The sequence below is a fragment of the Macrosteles quadrilineatus genome, unplaced genomic scaffold (genome assembly GCF_028750875.1).
Source record: "Macrosteles quadrilineatus isolate MER2022 unplaced genomic scaffold, UCM_ALF_1.0 Scaffold_8__2_contigs__length_117827958, whole genome shotgun sequence".
NCBI lineage: Eukaryota > Metazoa > Arthropoda > Insecta > Hemiptera > Cicadellidae > Macrosteles > Macrosteles quadrilineatus.
The window spans coordinates 33711143-33737447 of NW_026542601.1; the positions used below are offsets into that span (position 1 = coordinate 33711143).

Sequence of the window (26305 nt, forward strand, 5' to 3'; positions counted from 1 at the left end):
TGTCTAATTAAATCTCTGATTTCTTCAGGGACCTTCTCATGTTTACCATGGGCCCCACGACAGTCATTCAAGGGCTTATTAAATTTGATTTTTTCAACAAGCATCTGGATTCTACGAGGAGTAATTTGAAAAATATGACAAATTCCTTTCTGACAAACACGAACGTTAGTGTCTCTTCTTGGAATATAGTATTCCACTGTACAGTGTCTCCTAGAAATATCCACACTCACCGTAGGGCGATGGATGTCTACTACCTTGATGCAAGCATTGGCGAGGAAGGCAGTTTGCTTATTGTAGTCCAATCCATAAAAATCTTTGAAGTGGCGTAGTATTTCTTCATGAGAAAGTTGCTTACAATGGAACTTGCAATGACACTGGACGATCTGTAAAAATTGAAATTGTGATAATTTTTCAGTCTTAAAAGGTTTTAGTGCACATTTTAATTTTACTTTAAGTTACTGTAATTACTTTAATTTTAATTTTACTTTAAATTTTTACTTTCACTTTTTACGTTTAAACATGTTCATTTTGTTTAACTTTTAGAACTACACAAACGATTTGAGTGAATGACATTTTTTATTCGACATGAAAAATTATATAAATCAAAAAAGATAAAACTAAACCAAGGGATCTTTTTGGTTATATATCCCTGATTTAATTTCGGTTTTGGGCTTTACGGGTGTTTGGTTACATAGGCTACATTACCCTTTTAATTTGTAAAAAAAAAAAATAGTCTTACATCACAACCTAACGGTGGGAAAGCTTATAAATGGATTTAGAGTTACTGTACTGATATGCGTATTACCAGAAACCCCCAACTTAGGTATAGTATAAACTATGTCGGTTGCAATGTTTAATGGGCGTAGATACAGCGTTGTTCCGTGGTTTTAGATACAACGTTGTTCTGCTTACCGTTTGTGGTGGCAATTTTCCAGGCACTGGCTTCTTCCTCTTCGAAATATAGGGATTTCCACTATCCCTACATGCCTTGCGGTGCTTATCCTTCCACTCCTGTGGTCGAATCTTCCTTTTTTCCCATTATTAAGCCGTTTTTGGTCCCCCGGTGACAGAACAAGGCTTCCGCCGGCAGACATGTTTGCAGGTTACAACGTTGTGCTGGCGCTTGAGGCCCGATTCCCGCCACTTTGATCAGCTGTGCAGGGCTGCCAACATCAGTTTTAGCGAGAAATAGATTTACCACACGGCACAGACTAACGAATACAACGTTGTTCTGCAGTTAAGCCAGTTTTGAAAATATTGTCAGTTACAACGTTGTACGGCGGAGCCATTCAATTGTTTTTATTGTTTTACTTGTAAAAGTAGTGAAAAGTTCAATTTTAATGTTAAGCTAATTGGAGAAGGTACTTTGTCAGTTGGCTGAACTGTTATTTTTTATACACTTTCACTTAATTATTTTGATCTGACCTACAAATACAGTTGACACCTGTTAATTTGACACTTGATATTCCAACAAATTGGCTATCTGAAACTGTGAAGAATGAGTCATGAATGTGCAATCAGGCCAACATGACAAAACTTATTACGAAGCTAGGTCTTCACAGACACTATTCAAATCTATTACAACAATACGGATATGAATGGAAGTATCTTGGTTTCCAGAAAATGACGGCTAAACCAAAAAGTTTTAATTTTAGAACAGATTAACTGACCACCTTTTTTGACAGGCTAGAGGGGAGTAATCTCAGACACTGCTAAGAGAAATCTGCTGAAGGCTTACTGTGCACAAGAGTTAGTAAAGATACTAGTTTTACATCATTTAAAGTTATAAAGTATAAACAAACTAACCAGCAAGTTGTTTCCATTTCTCTATTTTGTCTTCAGTACGGTCGCTGGCTGTCTTTCTCAGAGCTGGTCGACACTTGGCGACAGTGGATTGTCATCCTCACTCTTATGGGTGTTCATCTCTATTTCACCATGTTCCACCCGGTTCCCGGGTGTCCCACGGGTTACATTGGTCCGGGTGGCCTGGGTGATCATGGAGCCTACCCGAACTGTACAGGAGGAGCAGCCAGGTAATCTTACATGAAAAAATATAATTAGTCCTTTTGTTAACTCAGAAGTATGTCAAATAAGATTAATACTCAAGCAAGATTTTTGCTGTTAAATGGTTTTTTTTTTAAATTAGGCTACCCTTAGATTTAATTGCATCTCAATTCGTTTGCAAAATCAATGAGTATTTCAAATGTGATCAAATAGTTTTCCAATGTTGTTCAAAGGTTTATTGCGGACATTTTCCATCACGAATGTAAAAAACAATACACAACGTTTCGGGATCTGGAATCTGATCCCGTCCTCAGGTGAAAAAAACTTAGGTTGGGCGTTTGTGTATTGTTAGTTGTAATGTGTTAGTTAAGTTTTTTTCACCTGAGGACGGGATCAGATTCCAGATCCCAAAACGTTGTGTATTGTTTTTTACATTCGTGATGAAAAATGTCCGCAATAAACCTTTGAACAACATTAACTCACCATCACCAACAATGAACTTCAAACAAAGAATTAGTTTTCCAAGTTTTGTTAGGTTAAGCCATCGTCTGTGATTTAACTACAGGCAAATATTTGCATAGGTTCCTGTTTACTATTTATGAATTGAGTAGGATAGTGATAAATTTGAATCACTGTCAGCTCTAAATGGCATTCTAGTTGTGTATAAATCTAGTGTATAAATATACAACTTATATCCTTAAAGTAATTTGACTGAAAAGATCCTAAAAAAATTGACTGCCCAAAGAATAAACGGAAGAAAAACAACTGGGTAACAACAGGAATAAAGATTTCTGCAGATAATAAAAGTAAGTTGCACCAAGAATCAAAATGGAATCGAAACCCTCAGTTTTTAACTTATTACAAAAACTACAGAAAGGTTTTCAAAAAAGTAGTTGCACTAGCAAAACTTAAAGCTAATGATGACTTTATTAATAAGTCTAAAAATAAAAGTAAAGCATCTTGGGTAGTAGTGAAAAATGAAACAGGACTTAATAAGCAAATATCTGATACCCCAGTAGAAATTAAATTCCAACATGAATGGAATACACAAAATTCTGCAGTAGCGGTAGCAAATAACTTCAATAATTTTTTTATTAATATTTCTCAGTATGCTAACCAGTCAACAGATAAATCTAAAGCCATTCAGCTACTAACTAAAAATCATCCACCTTCCAAATTCACATTTAAATTTAGAAAGGTTTCAATTAACGAATTAAGAAAAGTTTTTGCATCTCTCAGTAACACTAAGTCCTCAGGTTGGGACGATATTCCTCTTTTTGTCGTTAAAAGAGTCTTTAAATTTATCGAACATCCATTATGCCAAATAGTAAATCAGTCCCTTGACGAGGGTGTTTTTCCTGATAAGCTTAAGTTTGCTGAGATTAAACCGCTATTCAAAAAGGGTGATGTCAACGATCCTTTTAACTACCGTCCTATAGCAATTTTGCCATGTTTTTCAAAGATTTTTGAAAAAATTGTTAAGATTCAGCTAACAGAATTTTTGGAAAGCAATAATCTAATAAATCCGTCACAGTTTGGTTTCCGCCCAGGGCTTAGTACTGAAAAATCCATAACAAAAATAATTTACTGCATTGCGAAGGCCTTGGATGGTTCGCAGAAGACTTAGGGTGTGCTGTGTGACTTATCCAAGGCTTTTGACTGTGTGGATCATGATATACTTTTAGAAAAACTAAGTAAGCATGGAATAAAAAACACTGAATTAAAGTGGTTTGGATCCTATTAAAAAAACCGAAAACAAAGACTTATTGTACAAAAAATGCAGAGAAATCATAAATCAGAGTGGAACATAAACCCCTGTGGAGTTCCTCAGGGCTCCATTCTTGGCCCTTGTTTATTAATTATATATGTTAATGATCTATGTAAAGCTACTAAGATGTCTACCTTTCAATATGCAGATGATACAGCTCTAATTTGTACAGGACAGAACAATGACATCATACAAGCCTCAATAACTCAGGAATTTCAACTTCTCGGGGACTGGTTTGCAGTAAATGGTCTGTCCATGAAAGTAGAAAAAACCCAACTAATTCAGTTTTCTGCATCCAATATTAACCAAGAAATCTGTTTAAATACAAACTTTAATTCAATTCACTCACAAAAATCAATAAATTATCTGGTAATTGATATTGATTCACAATTAAATTGGCAAAATCACATTAAAAACCTATCAAAAAGACTACGTTCAGCAACATTTGTTCTTACGATAATCAGGGATACTACTAATTTAAAAACTTAAATAGCAGTATATCATGCATATTTTTCATCGATTATGAATTATGGAATTACTGTATGGGGCTCATCAAGTCAGGCCAAAAAAATATTTGTCCTTCAAAAAAGAGCAGTAAGAATAATGGCCAGAGTTCCCAATAGAACACATTGTAAAGATTTATTTATTCAGTTTAAAATTTTGACCTTTTTTAGCTCTTATATATACAAATTGGCATTAATGGTTAAAAGCGATTTTGATACATTCATGGACTGTCAACCATCTCATACACATAACACAAGATTCAAAAATATTATAAAACCAATTCAACATAGGCTTAAAATATTTCATTTATCTCCTCATTATATAGGGCCAAAAGTTTACAATAAACTACCTGCTGAGATAAAAAACATTGCCTCAGTTTCTAAATTTAAATCATCTTTAAAAACTAAATATACACCATAACTATCTATATATTAATTTGAAACTGTTTTTCTTTGTCATAGCTATTTTGAGAGAACGGCTGGGCGTAGAAACTCGGTAGGGGTGTCTAAAGAAAGGTCTTGGTCTGTAGATGAGCCATCAAAAGAGAAAAGTGGTAAATTCCCTCGGGGCTCTGCCCAAGTGGCCTTTAAAGCCCCATCCCATGTTATTCTTATGGAGGAAAACGGGGTTTTTGTCACAGCTAATTTGAGAGAACGGCTGGGTGTAGAAACTTGGTAGGGGTGTCTAAAGAAAGGTATTGGTCTGTAGGTGAGCCCTCAAAAGAGAAACGAGGTAAATTCCCTTGGGGCTCTACCCCGGAGGCCTTTAAAGTTGCAATGGTTTTTTTCTGATTTTAAAATCGATTTTCTTCTGAATCATGCCATGTTTTGCAATATTATGTTCTATTACCAAATCAGTGGAAAATCCTAATTTCACAGTAACTCTTAAAATTATTTCTTATGGAGTTAACTTATATCTATTGTATGGGTTGGTTTCTGCATTTTTTACCACTTCTTGAAGATTGCACATAGACGATATTCTTTGGCGTATTGCATCTGTAGTAGACGATACTTGGTTGGTGTAATTTTTAAAATTACAATGGAAAAAAGTGAGAAAAACTGGACAGTTTGATGTACTAAAAATAAAACTGAATTAACACTGTGCTACATTTCTTGAGCAATAATTGAAAGAGCCGATTTTCAAACAATGGAAACAGGAAAGTCATAGAACACAACCAAGTACAGTAGAAGATATAGAAATAATGTTTTTTTTTTCATATATAATCGTTATTATAGACAACCTAATGCGGCTATGAGTGGGGAAAATTTGTAGAAAACACTAAAAAACAAGGTCAGCTTTTGAAAAAAGATAAGATATTTACAAACAAATTTGATTATATCTAACTGCTGTGTACATCTTGAGTATTTCCATAATCTTTGAGTCGACTCTTATAAAGTCATCGGAAATTAGGCCTATGACTGTTATTAGTTTTAAAATAACGCCTGTAATGCTTCGCAATTGCTCGAATTCGAGCAACAGGTACACTAGTTGCAGATGAACAGAAAATAATTTTTGACCCGACAAGTGCTGTGATCCCTAAGAATAATGTCGGAACTAGTAGCAATGTCCCAGTACGGAATAGATCCGTCTAGGAATGCAAGAGCGCAAAAGCGGTGGGACGGATATGTCCCGTGCAAGTATATGAGTGGGTTAAAGTATGATGTAAAATCTTTTCTCTCAGGAATGTCGGTGCCAATGAAATAAAAAATACTAACCAAAGTTTCAAAACGCTTTGCTGCAACCCATCTTGAGACAAGTTACAACTTAAGTTGAAATGTAGCCCTTAGATGAACTACTGCACCGTTGTAACATGAAAATACCATTAAGTGCCAAAACCACATTTAGTTAACTCAGGTAAAAAAAAATCAGTAGGTTACAAGTTTTTTAACTTTTGTGTGTTCCGACAGATACATTGACAGCCAGGTGTTTGGAGATTCTCATCTTTATCCGCGCGGTCCTGTCAAAAGGGTCTATCATACTAATGTTCCGTTTGACCCTGAAGGTATGTTTTTTCCTATATTCGATATTCAATATTTCTATTGTTAAATAGCATTAGTGTTGCGTATGATGTTGTCAATCATCAACTATGAACTATAAATTAATAAAAGTCATTAATACAAGTAGCCAATTGTAGTTAGATCAAATAGTTGTGCTTAAAGAACTTTTAAGTATTAAAACATACAAGCTAACTTTTCATAGGACCAAACTTGGAGCGAGGTGAATTAATAAATAAATAACAAAATATAACGAAAATAACAAATTAATAACGGATTAAAAAACACGTCCTAGAATTAATACATAAATCACAGAACTTTCTCATTCGTGGAAAAAGGCGTAGGTAGCTATTTATTTAATAAATTGGCTGTCAGATAAAATAATGTATAAAAAAAAATTCATGGCCTGGTTTTATCTCAATCCATTTTTGTATGCAGGAAGTCTTGGATTGGAATCTCGGTATCATAAGTTTTACTTAATTGACTGATATTGATATCTGTAAAATCATTGATTTGATCTATCCTAACCTCCTCTAACACAAGGTCCCGGCGAGACTAATGTGGCAATGCCTATCACGTCTACCAAAACAGCTGTTGCACTAATTCATAATAGAACTTATGTGCAATGTTTATTTTGAAAGCACAGAAGATATGTCTATTAACACTTGTAATAATCTACTTACACTCATTCTGTTTACTCACAAGTTAAAAACATATAAAAGAGTGGAAGTGGTGATCGATTTCGATTGAACACTCCAATCCAATCATCATCAGACACAATAGGCGAATTGGATTCGTCTTGTGAGTAAACAGTATAAGTGTAAATATATTATTACAAGTTTTATTTGACGTATTTTCTGAGCCTTCAGGTAATTTAATAACATGTATGATGCTGATAAAAAAGTTATTTATGTTTACACGTTGTTATTACTTATTATTGTTATTACCATTGTGAGGTGTTTATGTCGGGTAGGGCACCTATCGTAAACTTACCTCCGATTTGCTCGGACAGCTCGAGTAGTCCAGGGTCTCGCTGACAGTCCTCGTCGCTCGCTTACCACTTCTAGATCTTCGTAGATGTTAATGTCGCGCCGATCTGCTAGTACACAACTCGGCACGTCGACGCACCGTACACGAGTTGCTATTAAGGAATACACTAACTATAGTTACTCCTATAACTTGGTGTCAGCACAGCGACGCGCTGACAAGGCCAAGTCGAAGTTAATTACTCGGGGCCGATAGATAACTAGGCGATGATTAGGATATAAAATAAAGAGCCAGCTCCTAGGCTTAACGAAAGGTCTCACTTCTCGAAATAAAACTAAAAATAATCTTCTCGGAATTAAAAGAAAAACTACGCTAACTCGCGATAAGTAAATAATGAAATAAAATTAAAACGTAGAAGGCGCATACGCCAATTCTTCTTGGCTTTAAGGAAAATAAATAAAAACTCTTGATTACAATAAAACAAAACCACTTTGGATGACTAAAAGTCGGCGTATGTGACTGCGACACTACACTCGCAGCGTCGGTCGATAAACTACGTTATTCTATAATAAACTACGATAAACGTCCTAGAATAGCCTAATAAATAACGCAATTTCCCTCGCCAAAGTGGATACGGGGATGAATACAACGTATACGCTAGCTATATACAGTGTACTTACGTAACACGACACTTCCAGATTTGCATCCAGGTTACTCTCGCCTTTGTCCGGATACCTTATTATTTGGTTCGCTCGCACGGCCTAAGGAGGGTTGGTTGGTGTGCGCGAACCTAACGCTCGACGCCGACTGTCTCTCTCAAGACTTGTCCACTGTCCGCTGGTCTCGGCTTCTCCCCACCACGTCTACGGCAGCGCTTCAAGGTGACAGCGGCCGAGTCTCGAACTAGGAGACATGACTAGCTGCAGTGGACATGTTTGACATTGTTGCCGTCGTGACGAACCGCCGCGATTAATCGTTCGTGTATATAATTAAAAAAAATTTACCCCTTACAAAATTTGCCCATTACACCATGGTAAAAGTCTGGCTGATGTGATGTCTGATGTCGCACACCAACACAGCAGCCTTGTATTAAAAGAAGCTATGGATCTTAGTATGTTTGATATTAGCTATTGTATATTGATCTGTTTCAGGTATTCTTGGAACCCTGACAACATGCCTGACGGTCTACTTGGGTGTTCAAGCTGGTTATATTATCCTCAGTTATAACTCCACCGTGTCTCGCTCTCTACGTTGGCTGTTTTGGGCTCTCATCACCGTAAGATCTTTAAAATGTTCAATTGTTTAAGATTCTCATTCAAGCTATGTATGTTTTGTGATGTTGACTGGTAGCGGGTCTTCACAATTATTGGAAGAGTAGAATGCTTCAAAGCTTTGATTATAAAAACATTGGGGTTTGAATAAAAATATATAAAAGTAAAAAAAAAACTAGGTTCAATATTTACAAGAAAAGAATCAGTCCAAGTCAAGTTCTTACCACCTACGGTAATAGTTTATTTCCTGTCTGGGAAATTTGGGAAAATTTCACACTTTCACATTAAAAAGTCAAATAATTTGATTTTAATTTTTTTATAAAAAATCATTTGATTTGATTTTTTTCCTCACTCAGGGTCTGTTTGCTGGTTTCCTCTGCGGTTGGTCTGTAGAAGGAGGTTTTATTCCCGTCAACAAACAGCTGTGGTCAGTCTCCTACGCTCTTCTCACGTCATCCTTCGCCTTTCTTGTATTCACCCTCGCCTTCCTCCTCATCGACCACTGTCGCTGGTGTACGGGAGGGATGTTTAAGTCTGCAGGTGAGTGTTTATTTTTTATTTGACCACTGATAACAGCACTGACACAGGTGATTTTCTTTCTGTAATAAATAAGGTTAGCGATTGAGATTAACCCTGGTACTGCTTATTAGATATTAAAAAATGTCTCTGTATTTAGCCGCAGTTTGCATAGTCGACTAAAAATTAAATAAAAATTAAGACAGTCAATTACTAGTAGGGGTGTGCAATGCATCGAAAATGCATCGAAATTTCGATTCGATTCGATTCGATGCATCGAATCGCGATTCGATTCAGCATGCATCGAAATCACGATGCATCGATTTGGCATCGATGCATCGAAAAAGACCGATGCATCGGTTAGCTCCCGATGCAACGATTCCGTCCCGATGCATATTTAAAACTAATAATTCAGGACTCCAAAATGAGTTTTAGATAGGGAAGTGTCAATTATCGCTACCACCGATACTCGGACATTGCCGATACTAGGAATATCGGTATCAAGAATCGATTGCCAAACATCGATTTCGCCCGATTCCGCCGATACCGACAGCCGACAGGGATGGATAGATATTTTATTTTAACATTTATTTATTTGATATCTATTAGTTTTGTAATCACGCTAACAACTTTAGTAACCAACTTAGCACACTATTTAGTTCAAAACAGCTAAAGTTTATTTTCAGCTGTTCTCTCTGCAGGCAGATGATATTGCACAACACAATACAATCTACATTTCAAGATGTCAGACAGTCAGAATTCAGTCTCAGACAACCGGCGCGCGAGTGTCCTCAACACGAAATTATACTAAAAAAATGTCTGTATCAATAAGTCAGATCTTTAAATGTATTATTTTTATTTTTAGAACAAAATAAATAACCTAAACTTGTCTAAATGTTCAGTTTCATCCCTGCATTACGCATCATTAGAAAAATTCGATTCAATTACAACATCGAAGTCAGAGGGTTAGGCTTGCACTTGCCTATTGCACCAAAAAGTAGATCCATATTATATCTGTACTATCTACCTAGTTTAAGAGTTTAAGTGAAGTTTTAAGTGCTACTATAACATAAGTTTTGATTGAAAAACACCATATGCATAGTCCATGTCGATTTTGTAATATTATAATGAATGGTAAATGTTGACCATCTAAGATAAATCAAAGTATGTAACAAGAGTTCTCATTGGTCGAGAGGCCACGCTGCACTGTCATGTCAGCCAATCGACGTTCGTGTTTCAATGGAGCAAGTGACGATTGCTAAGATACATTGATAAATATCAAGAACCATTATGTAGGACGTGTTTGTTTGTAAAGAGTATAAAATTAGGTTAAAGTTTAAAACGGTGTGATTTTCTTTTGTCTTACAAAGACCTAGATTTGACAATAAGGTTATAAACGAGTATTGTCGCGTCGTTGTTCCTTGTTTGTTTACTTTTTCAGATTCCCTATCAAACGCCCCTATCTGCTATCTCTCTCTCTCCCCCCCCCTCTCTCTCTAACGATGTAGGTACTGATTTAACAGATTGTGGTTGACGACTTTTCTACTTAAGATTCCCTGTGGTTATTTTAGTTCAATCAACCCCATAACCTTTCTATCGTTTATCAAAATAATTAATTAATCTGTTTTGTATTTTATTTCCTCTAAACCAACCCCTATTTACCATCTGTATTTTATAGAATAAAATGTTTGTTTATAAATTTTGACTGGCCACACAATTTTGTACCTATTTTATTTTGTATAAAGTAACAGATACTTTGACAGTATATATATATATATATATATATCAATAAGTGCTGCGTGCTGTAATGAATGCTTTTTATTATCAAAATAAGTAGGTAATCAATTATAAATTTTTGATAATACATGGGCCATTGAATATGTACCATAATGTCATGTAGTTTCCTATTTGTAACTTGCAAATAATAATAATTGATAGTTAATTCTGGAAAATAGTGAACGCATTCATAAACCTGTTGTCAAAACAGCAACGCAGGTGTAAGGGTTATTGTTTCAGAGGCTAGGGTGTTTCAAGGACAAATTGTTGGGCCTCCCGGCTTAGGGGGGAGGGGTGGTGGTTAGAGGGGGAGGAAACTGGTTTTGGCTATTTATTGATTAGTTCACCGACCCTTCTAGACAACAAAATCGAGTGACAGTGACAGTGTTAAATCACCGTGTTCTGTATTTAATTTGTTGTTTACTTTGTTTGTTATCCTATTAATTTTAGTGTTTTGTTCTATTTCCTCCTGGTCCCTTGCAAATTGTATTATCAATGCTAAATAATTGTGGTCAATTCAAATTATATTTTTGATTATTCAAATCTCCTACACAAAAAGACAAAAGTCAAACCAGGCAAGGAAAAAACCTGCTATTGTAATCCCCGTACCCAGCCATTTGGGAAGTGGTGAAAGTCTAGTCTAAATATAGCTCAAAGGTCTCACCCTTCCCTTCCCCTACTCGATGTTACTATTCCGCTCATTTCAAGGTCATTGCACAACGCCTGCCTCCCGTCTATTGTTTTGCCTTTATAGTGTTTCTATTCTGACTTTTATAAACATAAATTTATTGCTTACGTAGTTCAGTAGTGAAATTTTCTATTGTGAAACAGTAGGCCTACTTTAAAACAAAATCACTACCGGTCATGTCATTCTAATCTGTGTCAAGTCAGTATAACATTGCCATTGCCAGTCAGTCGCCGCGCCGGCGACTGCTTTGAGTTGACCTATTCTGTCGTGACAGCTATAAAAATAGGTTAGGACAACTACCTCTTGCTTATTTCTATATTGTACTTTACTCAAACTCAAAATCTCGAATACTCGTCCATTTTGTGTTAATAGTATAAATAAAATTGGATCCATTAAAACCGAATCCAGCCCAAGATCCGATTTTTTGTGGATACGATCGGGCGTCGGTTCTAGCTCAGATCCGGCGGATCCGGTAGTCCGATATCCGGATCCGACCATCACTAAAATAGACAGTAAACACTGATAATCAACTTTTTTGGTTCGTGCTGATTTAAGAATGAACCAGAAGTATTGAAAGCCAACAAATATAAATGTGAAAACTAAGTAACAATACTACCGTACGTCATAAAATAAACTCTATTTTATTTAATACAGGTCAATAATAATAAACTTAACGATTGCTTTATTGATATATAGGCTTATTCTAATTGTTAGTGAAGGGTGAATTTCCTTAGGCCAACCATAAAATTAGCAGTGTCCATTAATGAGGTTAGGTCAGCAACTATCCTCTTGTTCATAATTTTATTTAGTACATTTTTTACTTTAACTTTTTTTAAGGTAAAGGATCCATTACAGAAACACATCTATATATATAATACGTGAAGCCGGTTTTTGTTAACGCAACTCCTCCCTTATTTATGGACCGATTTAAACTTTTAAGGTGTCAACAGATTCGTCTTAATATGTAGTTTTAGACAAATGGTGTGTTTGGCTAGGTTCTGTGAATAAACTTGTATTGTATTAGTTTTTAATTTCCTTGTACTGCAAACCTTGGCAATTTTTGAATTTTTATCCAGCCTTCATGTAAATTATTATGCTAAACAAACTGACCATTGACTACTGTTTATGTTGGCAGGGATGAATGCTATTCTTCTCTACACCGGACATATTCTTCTGAAGCACACGTTCCCTTGGAGTTGGAAGCCTAGTGACGTTACAAACCATGGAGAACTACTCTCGATGAACGTTGTTGGAGTTTTCGCTTGGCTTCTTGTAGCCTGGGTACTGGAAAGATACCAGATATTTGTCTCTATTTGAGCATTTTAACTATCGACTATAGATGCTGAAGTGTTATCCTGCTAGAAACAGTTGATTTTTTATTTTTAGGACACAGCGACTTGATATTTTGACTAATTTGAGACTGAATGAGTTTGCTGTAAAGATGGGTCAACATTTGACATTTTTATTGTTGTTTTATTTTTTTCATTCTGGTAGAACTCAATAAACACATAGGGAAGTTAATGCTACATATAACAGATATAACACTTCTTGCTCACTTATTCAACAAAGGTAAAGCAAAACTGTTTAAAGTAGTTTTATAGTTTTTTGATCAAGTAAAACTTCTTAAATCCATCATAATTTGAAAACAAAAATAGGAAACAAAAATGTTCATAGTAGCATAAAGGAAGAGCTATAAAAGTGGTTTACTTAGGCTATACTTTTTATATAAGACAAATACAATATTCCCAATCAAAAAACATTCTGAATTTAAATATAATGATTGGTGTATGAAATGAAAACATGAATAATCTTGACTAGTTTTGAAACTAACACACTCTATGAGCTGAGCTAAGCAGACTGAAGTGTTTGAAAATAGCCGTCATGATTGGAAAAAGTAATTTATGTGACTTTCGAAATTATTTTGAAAATTGGGAATATGCTAAATCACTAGGTACACTGCTTTTTTTAAGAACTATTTTGAGTTCAATGCCAGCACCATTTTTTATATTTTTTTTTAAAGAAACGGTCCATACCCCAGTTTATCAGACTCACCTGGACCAAAAGTTAATGTGATTTATACTTGGAATCTATAGTCTATGAATTTAACCAATGAGACTTATTTTAGCATATATTTTAATAAACTATTTTATACTGTGCTTGTTTGTTATACTTATCCAATCAAACTACTCTCCCAAACAGCTTCTAGAGGTTGTTAGTTGTATTTTTTTATAAAGTAGAGCCTTGATTAGGGGGTATTTAGGACTAAGTGTAAGGGAGAGCAGGGCTATACCGTACACATAAGGAAGATTCGTAGTTACATCGCAAATTACGAAGTAAAAGTAATGTAAACACAAGCAATATATAATTTAATTATTTGGCTACTGATTGTATATAAACATTTTGGAACTATTGCATTTTTTACATGAAAAAATAAAATTGGTAACTAAAAAAAAAGTTACCTTGTACGAAATAGCCCCGCGGGGTGGGGCTATTCCGTACAGGGAAGGGGCTATACCGTACAGTTCAAAAATCATTTGTTTAGGTTAGTAATTGAGCGGAGCGAAGCGAGCGAAGCTCTTATACTACACTCCTGCTTTTGTTTTACAAATACTCCTCCTGAACGGCTGAAGCGATCTGCACCAAATTTAGCACAATCATAGTGACCGACCATGGGAAGGTATAAATCTGAAATGGTACAAATCGGACTACAGGGCTTTTCTCTAAGTGAATTCAAACTTTTGGAAATTTAACATGGGCCTTATGGGTTAATTGGTTGCCATGACATTATTTGTGAGATAACAATAAAAGGTAAACAAGTGTCGCAATATATGTTATTTAACGAATCATACCAATAGCATATTACAAATACCGTACAGAGAAAAAGGGAAGAACAATCGGATTAATATCATTGAGTATAATTTACTACAAAATTAAATACCAATAATTATGGTCGGCGGAATAAGGCTGATGCACCATTGACTTTAAATAATCCAAATAGCCATTCCGTTTATGTGAACCATCTAGGCCTACATACAATTGAGTTTGAATACTGCAAGTAGACATTCCATTGACGTGAACCATGCGTACCATTGACTTTGGATACTGCAAATAGACACTCCATTTATGTGAATCAAATGAACCACTGCTTTGGATCCTGCAAGTAGACAATTCATTTACATGAACCAAATGCTCCAATGAGTTTGGATACTTCAAGTAAACAATTCGTTTACGTGAACCCGACGTATCATTGACTTTGCAATGGCGTACCATTGACTATGGATAATGCAAATAGGCATTTTATTACCCGAACCAAATGTATCATTGGCATTGGATACTGTAATTAGACATTTAAAATATGAGAACCAGATGAAACATAAACTTTGGTTTCTGCAAGTAGACAATTCATTTGCGTGAACCAGACTTATAATTGACTTAGAATACTGCAAATAGACATCCCATTTAAGTGAACCAAATATACCATTGACATTGGATCTGCAAGTATTTAATCTCATTTGCGAGGAATAGATGTAAAATTGACTTTAGAAAAGTATTGGATTAATATGCTAGCTCCACTCAATATTGCAAGCATACAACTGCATTGCACACCTAGTATAATACTACTGTAACAAATAACTGTACAAATACTTTTTATTACTATATAAAGGTTGTAGTTAAGAAACAGTGTATTACAATTTAACATTTTAGAAGAAATAAAATTTCAAAAATCAACCTTCATGAAAAACATGAAGTTTATGAAAAAGTTATAATATTTCCTCCCAAAATTAAAAGAAAGAAGAAAAAGTCCACAAATGTAGTTCTCTGCGGACTCCGCAGCACTGCAAGCTGAATGGACCCACCCTGAACATGAGCAGCACCCTGTACCAGAGCTGTACGGTTTAGCCCCAATCTGTACCTCGTGGGAATTTATAAACATACTCAAATTCTATCACTTAACCAATAATCGCTAATAACCAAAAGATAGCTTAAGGCATGTAGTTTATTATGATCTCACAGTTAATAGACTACGATAAAAGCTACTTCACTAACTTTATATTTAGTACTGGACGAAAATTAGAAGCAAGTGAGTAGAAACATGTTTTTTTACATAGCAAAACGATGCAGATACTGTAAACTTGCGCATTCTGCTGCTAGATAGCAGCACTTGTCGGTATCAACTAGCTTGAATTCTAGTCCAAAAAATGGGTTTAGCCTCGCTGTACGGTTTAGCCCTGCTCTCCCCTACCTCAGATAATCAAAAACTCTTATAATACAATAGCCTTCTTTGTCATAGCAAAATTTGAAAAAAATAACATGGCAAGTAGTGTACAAGTCGCATATATTTTGTCACAGTGTTAAAATGTTAAAAATTTTACTTTAAAGTTCCTAGGCGATACAATATAAAATTATTTATGAGTGGTATTTGCTTAACAGAATTCTTGCTGGCTTTGCCGCTGTTAAGTGCAATGGTTGTTGTACAATCAATTATCAATTATCAATTAGTTAAGATGGGGACGCCACTATGTGCGTATTTTAACCCAAATATGAGTGAAGGATGAGTGTAGGATGAGTGGCGCGATCTTGTAGTCTTGTTAGTGACTAAGGCCGATATGTTCCTTAGACACAGCTGTTAATTAATAGCCCATACAGCTAATGGCAACTAAGGGACCTACAGTTTATAGTGGAATCCGAACCACATTTTTCCTTGTAATTTACGAATTGGTCTAATTATCAGGATAGTACTGCGGATAGTCGTAGTACTCACTAGTGCGGACGTTAATCCACACCAGGGAGCATCGCATCCACAGTGCATCCCTATAAATATCCACAATTCGTACAGATAAACATACAACATGAAAGTTTTGTCCTTGTAACTTGAAAACTGATTGTATAGTTGGTTCATGAAAAAAAAAACTATATAATTAAATACAAGTTAAAAGTAGATTACATAGAATTATAACATGACTATTTATTCGAACTGCAAGCAGCCAATTTACAAAAATACAACTCATTTGTACAAGATGGCGAGATTTGTTACACAAATACATCCCTGAGCAACATCTAAACAGTTAGTGACATCATTTAAATTCCAGTAAGCCAGATGATAACTGATTGTGTGGGGTTAAACACTGAAATGCATTCTAATAATTTGATCCAATTGTTTGTGTATTATGAGTAATTTGGTCCAAAAACAGAATGGGCCTTAAAACCCTTCCCTGAGGAATACCTATACAATTAGTGTTTCCATTTCATTCCCAGCCAGCCAGATGAGAACTGGTTGTGCAAGTTTGAACACCGAAATACATTCTACTAATTTCAATTTGATCCTTGTGTTTTGGGTATTATGAGTAATTTTGTCAAAAAATAGAAAAGGCACCGAAACCATTCTCTGAGGAACACCTAACAAGTGTTTTCATTTCAATCACAGCCAGACAGATATGAAAACTGTTCGGGTTTGAACACCGAAATACATTCTACTAATTTGATTCTTGTGTTTGGTGTATTATGAGTAATTTTGTTAAAATATAGAAAATGCCCTGAAACCATTCCCTGAGGAACACCTATAAAAGTATTTTCATTTCAAAACCAGCCAGCCAGATGAAAACTGACTGTTGGGGTTTAAACACTGAAATACATTCTATTAATTTGATCTACATGTTTTGTCAAAAAAAATAGAAAAGGTCCTAAAACCATTCCCTGAGGAACGCCTAAACAAGTATTTTCATTTCAATCCCAGCCAGCCAGGTGAAAACTGACTGTTCAGGTTTAAACACTGAAATACATTCTATTAATTTGATCTACATGTTTTGTGTATTATGAGTAATTTTGTCAAAAAATAGAAAAGGTCCTAAAACCATTCCCTGAGGAACACCTAAACAAGTATTTTCATTTCAATCCCAGCCAGACAGATGACAACTGACTGTGTGGGTTTAAACACTGAAATATATTCTATTGGTTTAATCCAATGGTGAATTATGAGTAATTTTGTCAAAATATAAAGGTCCTAAAACCCTTCCCTGAGGAACAGAGATAGGTGAGAACAGATTTACACTGAAATACATTCAACCACTTTGATCCACTGGCTTAAACAGGAAGCGGACACAGCACCCATTTTGATTTGGCACATTATCACCTCCCCTCTGGTCTGATTGGATAATAGTCTGAGCTCAGTCTAACACCATGCATCTGCCACTCCTGCTGCTGTCTTTCTATACTCTTTCAACTCAAGGTTAGTCAGAATATAGTATATCTTACTTTGATATGGGAATTTATTAAGGAGCGAAAGCCCCGAAAATGTATTGTATTGATTTAGTGATTCCTTAAACTGAATTAACCATCTGACCAAGGTGGTTTTATCTGAACACAATCTTGAATCTAGGTAATATGAATTAAACATGAAAAAGAAGTTTTGTACAGCTGATTACAACAAAGGTTCAAAAAAAATACCCAACAAATTCCTTTAACATAAAAGAAACCAAATACCAAAATATCCAAGAGTAAATAAATTTCAGACAAGTCAAAATTAATCCAAAGGTTTGACTTTTTTACAATTAATCCAATGAATAGATGTCTGTTAACCTACCAACGGTCCGGTAGCTCTAAATTTTTTATATGTTGTCTAGGATGGTAAGTAGGCTAGGTGTTGCACAATTTCCCCCACTCCGCTAAGTTGCAATGAATGAATTAATTACTTTTTAAATACGGCTCAATAACAAATGCTTGTAGCTCAGGTGAACATTGCTCTATGACTACAGATATTGGCATTATGTAGGCTTTCCAACGAGCCTACTCCCATTACCCTCAGACGACCTCTCGCTGAACAGTGTGCTGCAGAAAATAGATCGGGTTTTTGCCGCACCCTGTATTAATTAATTAAAGGAATGCATTTTTTCATGTAGTCTCTTATTCAACAGCTAAATTTTGCATCTTAAAAATGATACTTTATATTGAATGAATCTAATGCTTAAGGACAATATTAGAGTGATTATTATTGTTAACAAAACCAATTACTATGTTCAATATTGGATTGTTCAAAAATGGGATGAATAACTATTCATTGACATCAATTGATTGTACAAGGAAGAAAATAATTAAAACTTTAAAATGTTTAATCCACTTACTTTTATAAAAGCTCTAGACAATTGGTAGCCTTTTGTTGATTAGAACTTTTTTCCCAGGATCAAACCCCTGCAACAATGTTGCTCACGCCTTCTATAGGAAACTTAAATGTCAACCAGAGATGGAGGCTTCCTCTTCCTGCCCAGGAAGCTACAAATGTGGTAAGGTTTGGGAATATTAACTTTCTTAATTTCTTAGCATCAACTTAAAGCTGAACTTTATTAACTTAAGATTAATTTAATATTAAGTCAAGCATTTAGTACAGTTGATTGCTGAATAAATTCTGTCTATTCAAGAGGTGCAAGACTAATGCTTGGTGGGATTTGAATACTTTTTTACTACAGACATAACAAAACTAGCTCAACAGAATGAAAAGTTCTCTGTCTTGTCTAGTTATGGTAACAACGTCCCAAGTGTTGTTCATCGCTGAAGGTGTCAATTTTACTAATCATATCTATCATCAACATACCTAATGCTAGTTTTTTTATCTAACTTTGTTATACAAGAATTAATATCAGAAGCTCAGAATTTTAGTGACTGCAAACAACCATTTTGGGACTTATCATCAATTAGCAATAAACCATACAATAGAAAGTTGAAAAGTAGAGAACTTATAAAATATAGTAAAAACATAACTCCAAGAAAGTACGAGAACAAACTTGTTGTTGAAGTTATCTTTCAGGGTTGTATAGGGTAATTTTTTATTGGTGCGGTTTTTAAAACTAAATAAAAAAATGAAAAACAACCTGCATTGACATAAAAATTCATTTATTTGAACTACAGTGTCATGACATTAACAATTAAAAATGATTTCTAGCATGTGGGTTCGCCCATTCCGTTCGCGTAGAAAGGCCAATCGAGAAGTCCAATTTTCGAATACTCTTTCCAGCAGCTGTGGTTGAATTCCGCCAATAACTCGACGAATGTTAGCTTCCAAGTCATTTAAAGTTTCAACGCTATCGGGCAATGTTACGGGACTTTATCGTTCCTCAGCTAAACGGAACTTGAAGTGGATGTAGAAAATGTCTGGTTCCAACAAGACGGCGCGACGTGCCACACGGCAAACGACACAATTGGCCTCTTGGCAGAAACATTTGGTGAACGTATCATCTCATTTAGAGGTAGTGTCAACTGGCCCCCACGGTCGTGTGATATCACACCAACAGACTTCTTTCTGTGGGGATAAGTCTCAAGTATACGCTGACAAGCCACAAACTTTAAATGACTTGGAAGCTAACATTCCTCGAGTTATTGGCGGAATTCAACCACAGCTGCTGGAAAGAGTATTTGAAAATTGGACTTCTCGATTGGGCTTTCTACGCAAACGGAATGGAGCCCATATGCCAGAAATCATTTTTAAACGTTAATGTCATGACACTGTAGTTCAAATAAATGCATTTTTATGTCAATGCAGGTTGTTTTTCATTTTTTTATTTAGTTTTAAAAACCGCACCAATAAAAAATTCACCCTATATTATTTTTAGAGACTTCTTCTATGTTTTTTTTTTTCTTAACAATAGTCTGAATTCATTTGATTTCTTGCAGATAATCTTTTAAAAAGAGATCCAAACTCATGTTACCTTTTTGGCAACCAGTATCCAATCAACACGACTGTAACCAGAGGTAAAGTTGATTTTGAGACACCCTGTATAGAAGCCTGCACTTGCAAGAAAACTGAAGAAGGGTGAGTTTTTGTTGTATTTTTAAATAACCTGTTAGCTCTGTGGATAATTCAGTGATTTAGTTATAAATATTTTGGTAATGTTTCCCCTCAACTTAAAATCACAAAATTGAAGTTATTTTCAAGCAATTTATCATTGGACACACAAGGACTGAAAAGCAAAACACTTTATTTGAGGTGCAATTAGGCCTATCGATTCCACCCGTTCTGTCAACACGGTGGAAACCTAAGCCAACTATAGTGAAGTTGGGTCTCTACCACCAAACCCTGCAACACAGGTTAATCAACTCCTCATGAGTTGTTCATCAGATCTGACCGAGACAAGATTCGAAACCCTCAATCTAAGATGTGCTCCCCTAGCCAGGAAGATGTTCTCTAACAGTGGATTACTAACACAAAACTAATATCAGTTGTCAATGAAAGAATTGAGCTTTGTGTTAATCTAAACCTTAGTCCAAGGTTTGGGTTTATGGCGATTGCTATAATATTTGGAAAATAAATCACTTAATACTCTACTCTACCATTATTTGTCTACACTTGACTAATTTACAGTGGCCATACCCATCACTAGGGGTGGAATTAACCTTCCTCACAAGCAGTGAGTATTACCATTGACTTTAATTCAAACTCTACACTAACGCTTGCTTCAGATTTTAAATTACAGCTTGATGGCTTCTAACCACAATTCCATTGTTTGCAGGGCAAAGTTTGTCTGCAGACTGGGTAAGGGTGCCAACAACTGTGAGCCCTTGCCTCAAGAATGTCGAAGACACATGTTTGAAGAAAGCCTCTCCTGCTGCAAGAAGAGTTTTGTCACTTGTGACAAAGGTATTCGTTGATTGCATCGGTAGAAAAATTCAGTTGCTTATTTTTCTTATGACTATTGTTATTTTTCCTAACTAATAACTAAAGAGGTAATCAAAATTCATGTTTCTATGGCCCTTGGGCTATTTTGTCAAGAGGATAATAGGTTTTATGTACCTCCGTCAAATAGTCCTACTCAACTACAAGACAAGCAAGCTACCTAATTGGTCAAGCAAGCTACTGAGCAATCTTAATCGTTGGACTAAGGTATGTACAATCTATTATTGTCGTAGAGAAAGGTCCATCATACCAAATGTCTTTGCGGCTCTCATAATGTAATAAAGCACATTTTACTTATTTTAGCAACTTGATGCCTTTTATGATTGGGTGTCTGTATATTTGGATTTTTAATTTGTTTGAATTTTGGATTTTGTAGGTGGTAGGAGTAAAAAGGGTTTAAATATATAAAAAGTAAAGGATTTGATGTTTTAAATTCAATTCTTTGAGACATAAACACACACTTTGGTGTGTAATTCAAGCTTAAATATGAATAAAGGGCAAGTGTAAAATGGAGTGAGATGATCTGTGTTTTTCCTGACTAAAACTAGCTTTTTTCTTAGGCAGGACTATTTATTGAAAGCTCAATCATCAATGACAACTGGGTCTAGTTACAAATCGTCAAAAGCTGTTCACTTTACTCAGGATCGGACTGGTGACCTTATGATTGATAGGCAAGCACTCTAATCAACCAACTTGCCAGCTATTTTGGACAGATAATACCGCTGAGACAGTAAATTAAAACACGTGGCTTATGTAAGCTCGATATTGCAAAGTGAACATGGAATTGAGTATATAATAGTGCTTCTCCAATCTCCACTGATTATTTTCACCTTAGAATATTACACAAGAAGTTAAAAAAAAAACAAATCAACAAGTCATATTTAAAAATAATGATCTTCATTGTAATGTCTGTTCATAGTTTCTGACCCAACCCACCGCAAAGAAGTAAGGTGTTCGTACAACAACAAAACTTACAAAGAGGGCGAGAGGTTTTTCCCGACAAGTGACGTGACTTGTACGCAATGCATCTGCGCAGAGGGTTTTAATGGTAGGTATATTTGATCATTCCAAAAACAATTGAAGTAAAATCCTTTTAACAGTTTTACTATTTTTTAAATGTTTTTACACAGACAATTATTAGTAAGTTTGTCAAACATTGACTACTTCAAAGGCCTTATGGAAACAAACTGTTGATTATTTAAGTTGTACATGTTCATCATCAGCTGGGTGGATTGTAGATTGTTGTGTAAAGATATCATAATTGTGGTTTGACCGAATGAAGTGCAGGGAGAATGACAACAAAAACTCTTCCATTTAGCCATCAAATGGAAATTAAAAAGGTGTCAAGTCAAGGCCACTTGAATTAAAGTGTTGTTTAAGATACAGTCGCCACCTGACATGTTGGCTTTGTCTCAGGAAGTATTGCCTCTCCGTTCTGCGCCCCCATGGACTGTCCCCTAGAGCTGTGGGGAGACACACCCTACTCCCTCACTAAAGGTTGCATCCCTGTCTATCTCAGTGCTCAGGGCTGCTGTCCTGTCATGTTTAGATGTCGTAAGTAGTTTTACACTCGTTAAGTGGGATTTTTTCTGATTACTATCTATCATGTAAGGTTATTTATTTTATTTTGTGCTTATGTATATCCAACACAAGTGGTATTTAACAATACCCATTGACGTCGTATAGCTGTCACAAAAAGTAATTTCAGATCATATTTTTTTATTGTACTACATAACTTGTAAACCATGTTGCTAATAATTTATAAGGATGTGGTACTAGTGCCTGTAACCCTTGCTCAGTAACTAGTGTTAAAAACAAACTTGAAGAAATAGCAAATGTAATAGGGGGTAGCCTACCTCTTAGTTGATAACTAAATAACTAATGGATGTAACTGGGAAGGTTTCTGGCATTAGAGGATTAGGCTATGTGATGTAGAGTTTACGTTTACAGACATTCAATATTAGCCTGATATCACAAGCTATTCTAGAACCCATTGCAGTTGTCAGTTGGCATCTCAGTGCACCCCTTACAAGTTACAACTAACCTACTCTGTTTATTGCAGTTACTAACATTTTATTTTGTTTGTTACAGCTAATTCTACTGATTCTGTTATAAAAGCAGACAAACCATCTGACAAGAAAGGTAATTGGTCTGTACATTTATGACAATATTTTAATCTAGTAAAATTTACTTAACGTATCCACTTAGTTTACATATTTTAAATTTACATCATTTAATATACTTTATTTAATTAAAAAAGCTAATACCATTTGACTTTTGGATACGGAAGTAGACATTCCATCCATATGGACCAGCTATTTTTATTTTATTATTTTTTTTTTATTAAAAAAGAACAGTCAATCATAGAGTGTGATGATGTCTGAAATTCAATTTTCTGCATAATTTTCGGTCTCTCAGATCATTTATGGTAAATGATAGATGCTATATCCCATCATAAATCATCCTATTAGTTTTATATTGTTAAAAAGCTGGCATATTCGATAGAAATTAGTAATTTACTTCACAACAATCGTCTGTTGACTCAATTCAACAAGGTCAATTTAAATCCAAAAACTAGCAACAACTTTATCATGTTGTTGGAACGTCTAGTTTTATCAATATTCAAAGCTATTACCTAATGAGTTTGCCTTATTTTAATTTGACTAGTTTATTATTTAATTTTGAGCCTTTGTTTTCGGCCAACCTTTTTAGAACTTAGTGTTGAAATCTACTAAACCAAACCAACCAGTTTAAAATTTCTGGGGGGATAACAATCTCTACTTTTACCCTGGCAGAGGGTCAATCAGAACAGTTAAGGACGGTTGAGCGGGTCTACTGTACTTGCAGTATCCAAAGTCAATGTTTGTATTCTTCTTTTGTTTCAGACCTGTCCTGCAAGTTTGGAGAGTTATTGATGCATGTGGGAGATTGTCTCTCCCAATGGTCTGAAGTGTCAGACGTTGAGTGTCGCTGTGACATCCCCCCGGTCCCAGTCTGCGTCAAAACAAACTCCGTGATCACAGCCGACATCATTCAGATGATCAACCACAACCATGAATACACCAGAGGGGACGGACACTTCGATTGATCATCCCACTGTTTTATTTTCCCTCAAGGAATGTTCCATTATCTCTTTAATAAAGACTTTTGTACAATATTGAGTTTGTTTACCATTGAGGACCCTACCAAAACTCATTCACATATCGTTTTTAGTTTTGAATCTATGAGCTGATGTGGAGACCACAATTTGAAATTGGTTGCACAAGCAGTTTGGATAAGTATAACCTTAGACATACATGCTTGAATTTGACTAAACTACACCTTTGCTTTTCAACAGGAAGAGGACATGAAAGAGTACAATATGGTTCTTCATCTGCTTTATGAAATAGTTGCACACATCCACCAATGGTTTTAGCAAAAAAAATTAGTTCCACCTAGTTTTTAGATAGATAAAATAATTTTTTGGATAAATTCCCTATAGGAAGAAGCTATAATAATGCTGTAGGTAGTCGGTAAGACCTAGTCCTAGGACTGATTTACCTTATTACTGCTCCGGTGCCCTTGGTACATGCACCTCCAATCAAAGACAGTATCGATGATGACTTTGATCTTGACGATGGTGGTTGTATTCAATTTCATAAAGGTTTTGACAGTACTCTGTCATAGTTGGGGGTCTGGGGCGGCTTAGACAAGGGGCCCCCCTCGGAGGGGGCCCTTTTCACATAAATATATATGTATTGTCACCATATACCTTTTGAGGTATGTTTTCTTAAATTTTGTACATTTAACATAATTATGGAAAGCATTGTTTTCAAGCAAGTGTTCTACATTGATGTCATTTTCTAAGGCTAAGAATCCTATTGATGATGCTATCGAACAACACCCCCGCCACAGCAAACCTACAGACTAAGCAAAATTTCCATGTACCTGGCTGGATTTCTACTAAAATATAGAGACGACAGTTGATAAATCACATTGTGAGTTTCACAAGTTGATCTACCAACAATCGGATAAACATTGTAACTTTGCTATCAAATTCAGTTGTACTACCATAGATAAAACATACTACTCATAAATTTGCAAATACCTACTACATCAGGGCTTGTGACATGGTTCACAGCCGGGTTTAGAATTGTTTGAAGGCCGAGAATTTTGAATTTTGGGTCTCACAATAAGCAACACATGTTTTATCTATGTTCTCACCAACATATTTTTTTAAATTTTGTGGCCTTTTAAAAATAACATGTGGTGGTCTGGAAAATCAATTTTCAGTACTGGGGGAGGATTTGATTGAATGCTACTTTCATTAATAATGAAATATGCTGATTCATTATATATATATATATATATATATATATATATATATATATATATTATTTTCTTGCATTTTTAGGGCTACTAATATAATAAAATTAAAACATATATAACAAAGTACCCTTTTAGTAATTATTTTATTTTTCATGACGACATGTTTCGGAACTAAGTCCATTGTCAAGTCATTTTTACCATAACCTCATTCTTTAAACTAACAAAATTAAAAATATAATCATATGTAAAAATAATAAAATATGTTAACTAAATCTTAATACATGTTGGTATTAATTTTTTTCATTATACTATATGAATGTTTTTCTTTCTTTCCTTAGTTTTTCAATTTTATCGTAGATAGGTTGGTTTAGTTTTGGAATCATTGTGTTGAGTATGTTGTTGGGGTCCTTTTTGTTGTGTATATAAATATTTAGCTCTTCTTTCACATTAAGTTTCTCACGTTCTTTTTCAAATTCTAAAATAGTTAGATTGTCTTTCATGTTTTTATAACTGTGGTCTGTGTTCATTATATGGTCGGCGAAGTTCGACTTCATTGATGTCTGATTTTTTGATTTCAATGCTTGTAGATGTTCCTTGAATCTTGTTTTAAAAGTTCGAGATGTTTGACCTATATAATAATTGCTACAGTCACTACAGTTTATCTTATAGATTCCTGATTTGTTGTACTTTTCGTCTTCATTATCTTCTGTGTGTTTGATTTTTTTATTGATTAATTGGAAAATATTGTTCTTAGTTCTGTAACTTACCCTTATATCCGAATTTTTAAACGTATTTCTTACTGCTTTAGTCATATATTTGTTATAAGGT

At 35.1% G+C, this 26305-nt stretch overlaps 2 protein-coding genes across 2 annotated transcripts in view; both read left to right on the plus strand.

Annotated features, from left to right (window-relative positions):
- Positions 1-13664, plus strand: part of LOC129001464 (heparan-alpha-glucosaminide N-acetyltransferase-like) — a 30233-nt gene extending 16569 nt beyond the window's left edge. Inside the window, exons 9-13 of the mRNA XM_054428761.1 lie at positions 1843-2033; positions 6184-6278; positions 8409-8533; positions 8885-9068; positions 12644-13664. Coding sequence (XP_054284736.1) covers positions 1843-2033; positions 6184-6278; positions 8409-8533; positions 8885-9068; positions 12644-12825 — 777 coding nt within the window. The 3' untranslated portion in view covers positions 12826-13664. The remainder of the gene's footprint in view (positions 1-1842; positions 2034-6183; positions 6279-8408; positions 8534-8884; positions 9069-12643) is intronic.
- Positions 13665-17595: 3931 nt separating this feature from the next.
- LOC129001310 (uncharacterized) lies at positions 17596-24326 on the plus strand. The gene is made up of 8 exons (XM_054428561.1): positions 17596-17734; positions 18684-18785; positions 20170-20308; positions 21006-21133; positions 22089-22217; positions 22586-22723; positions 23261-23311; positions 24055-24326. The coding sequence occupies exons 1-8, from the start codon at positions 17686-17688 to the stop codon at positions 24255-24257; spliced, it is 939 nt and encodes a 312-aa protein (XP_054284536.1). The 5' UTR covers positions 17596-17685; the 3' UTR covers positions 24258-24326.
- The last annotated feature ends 1979 nt before the right edge of the window (positions 24327-26305 follow it).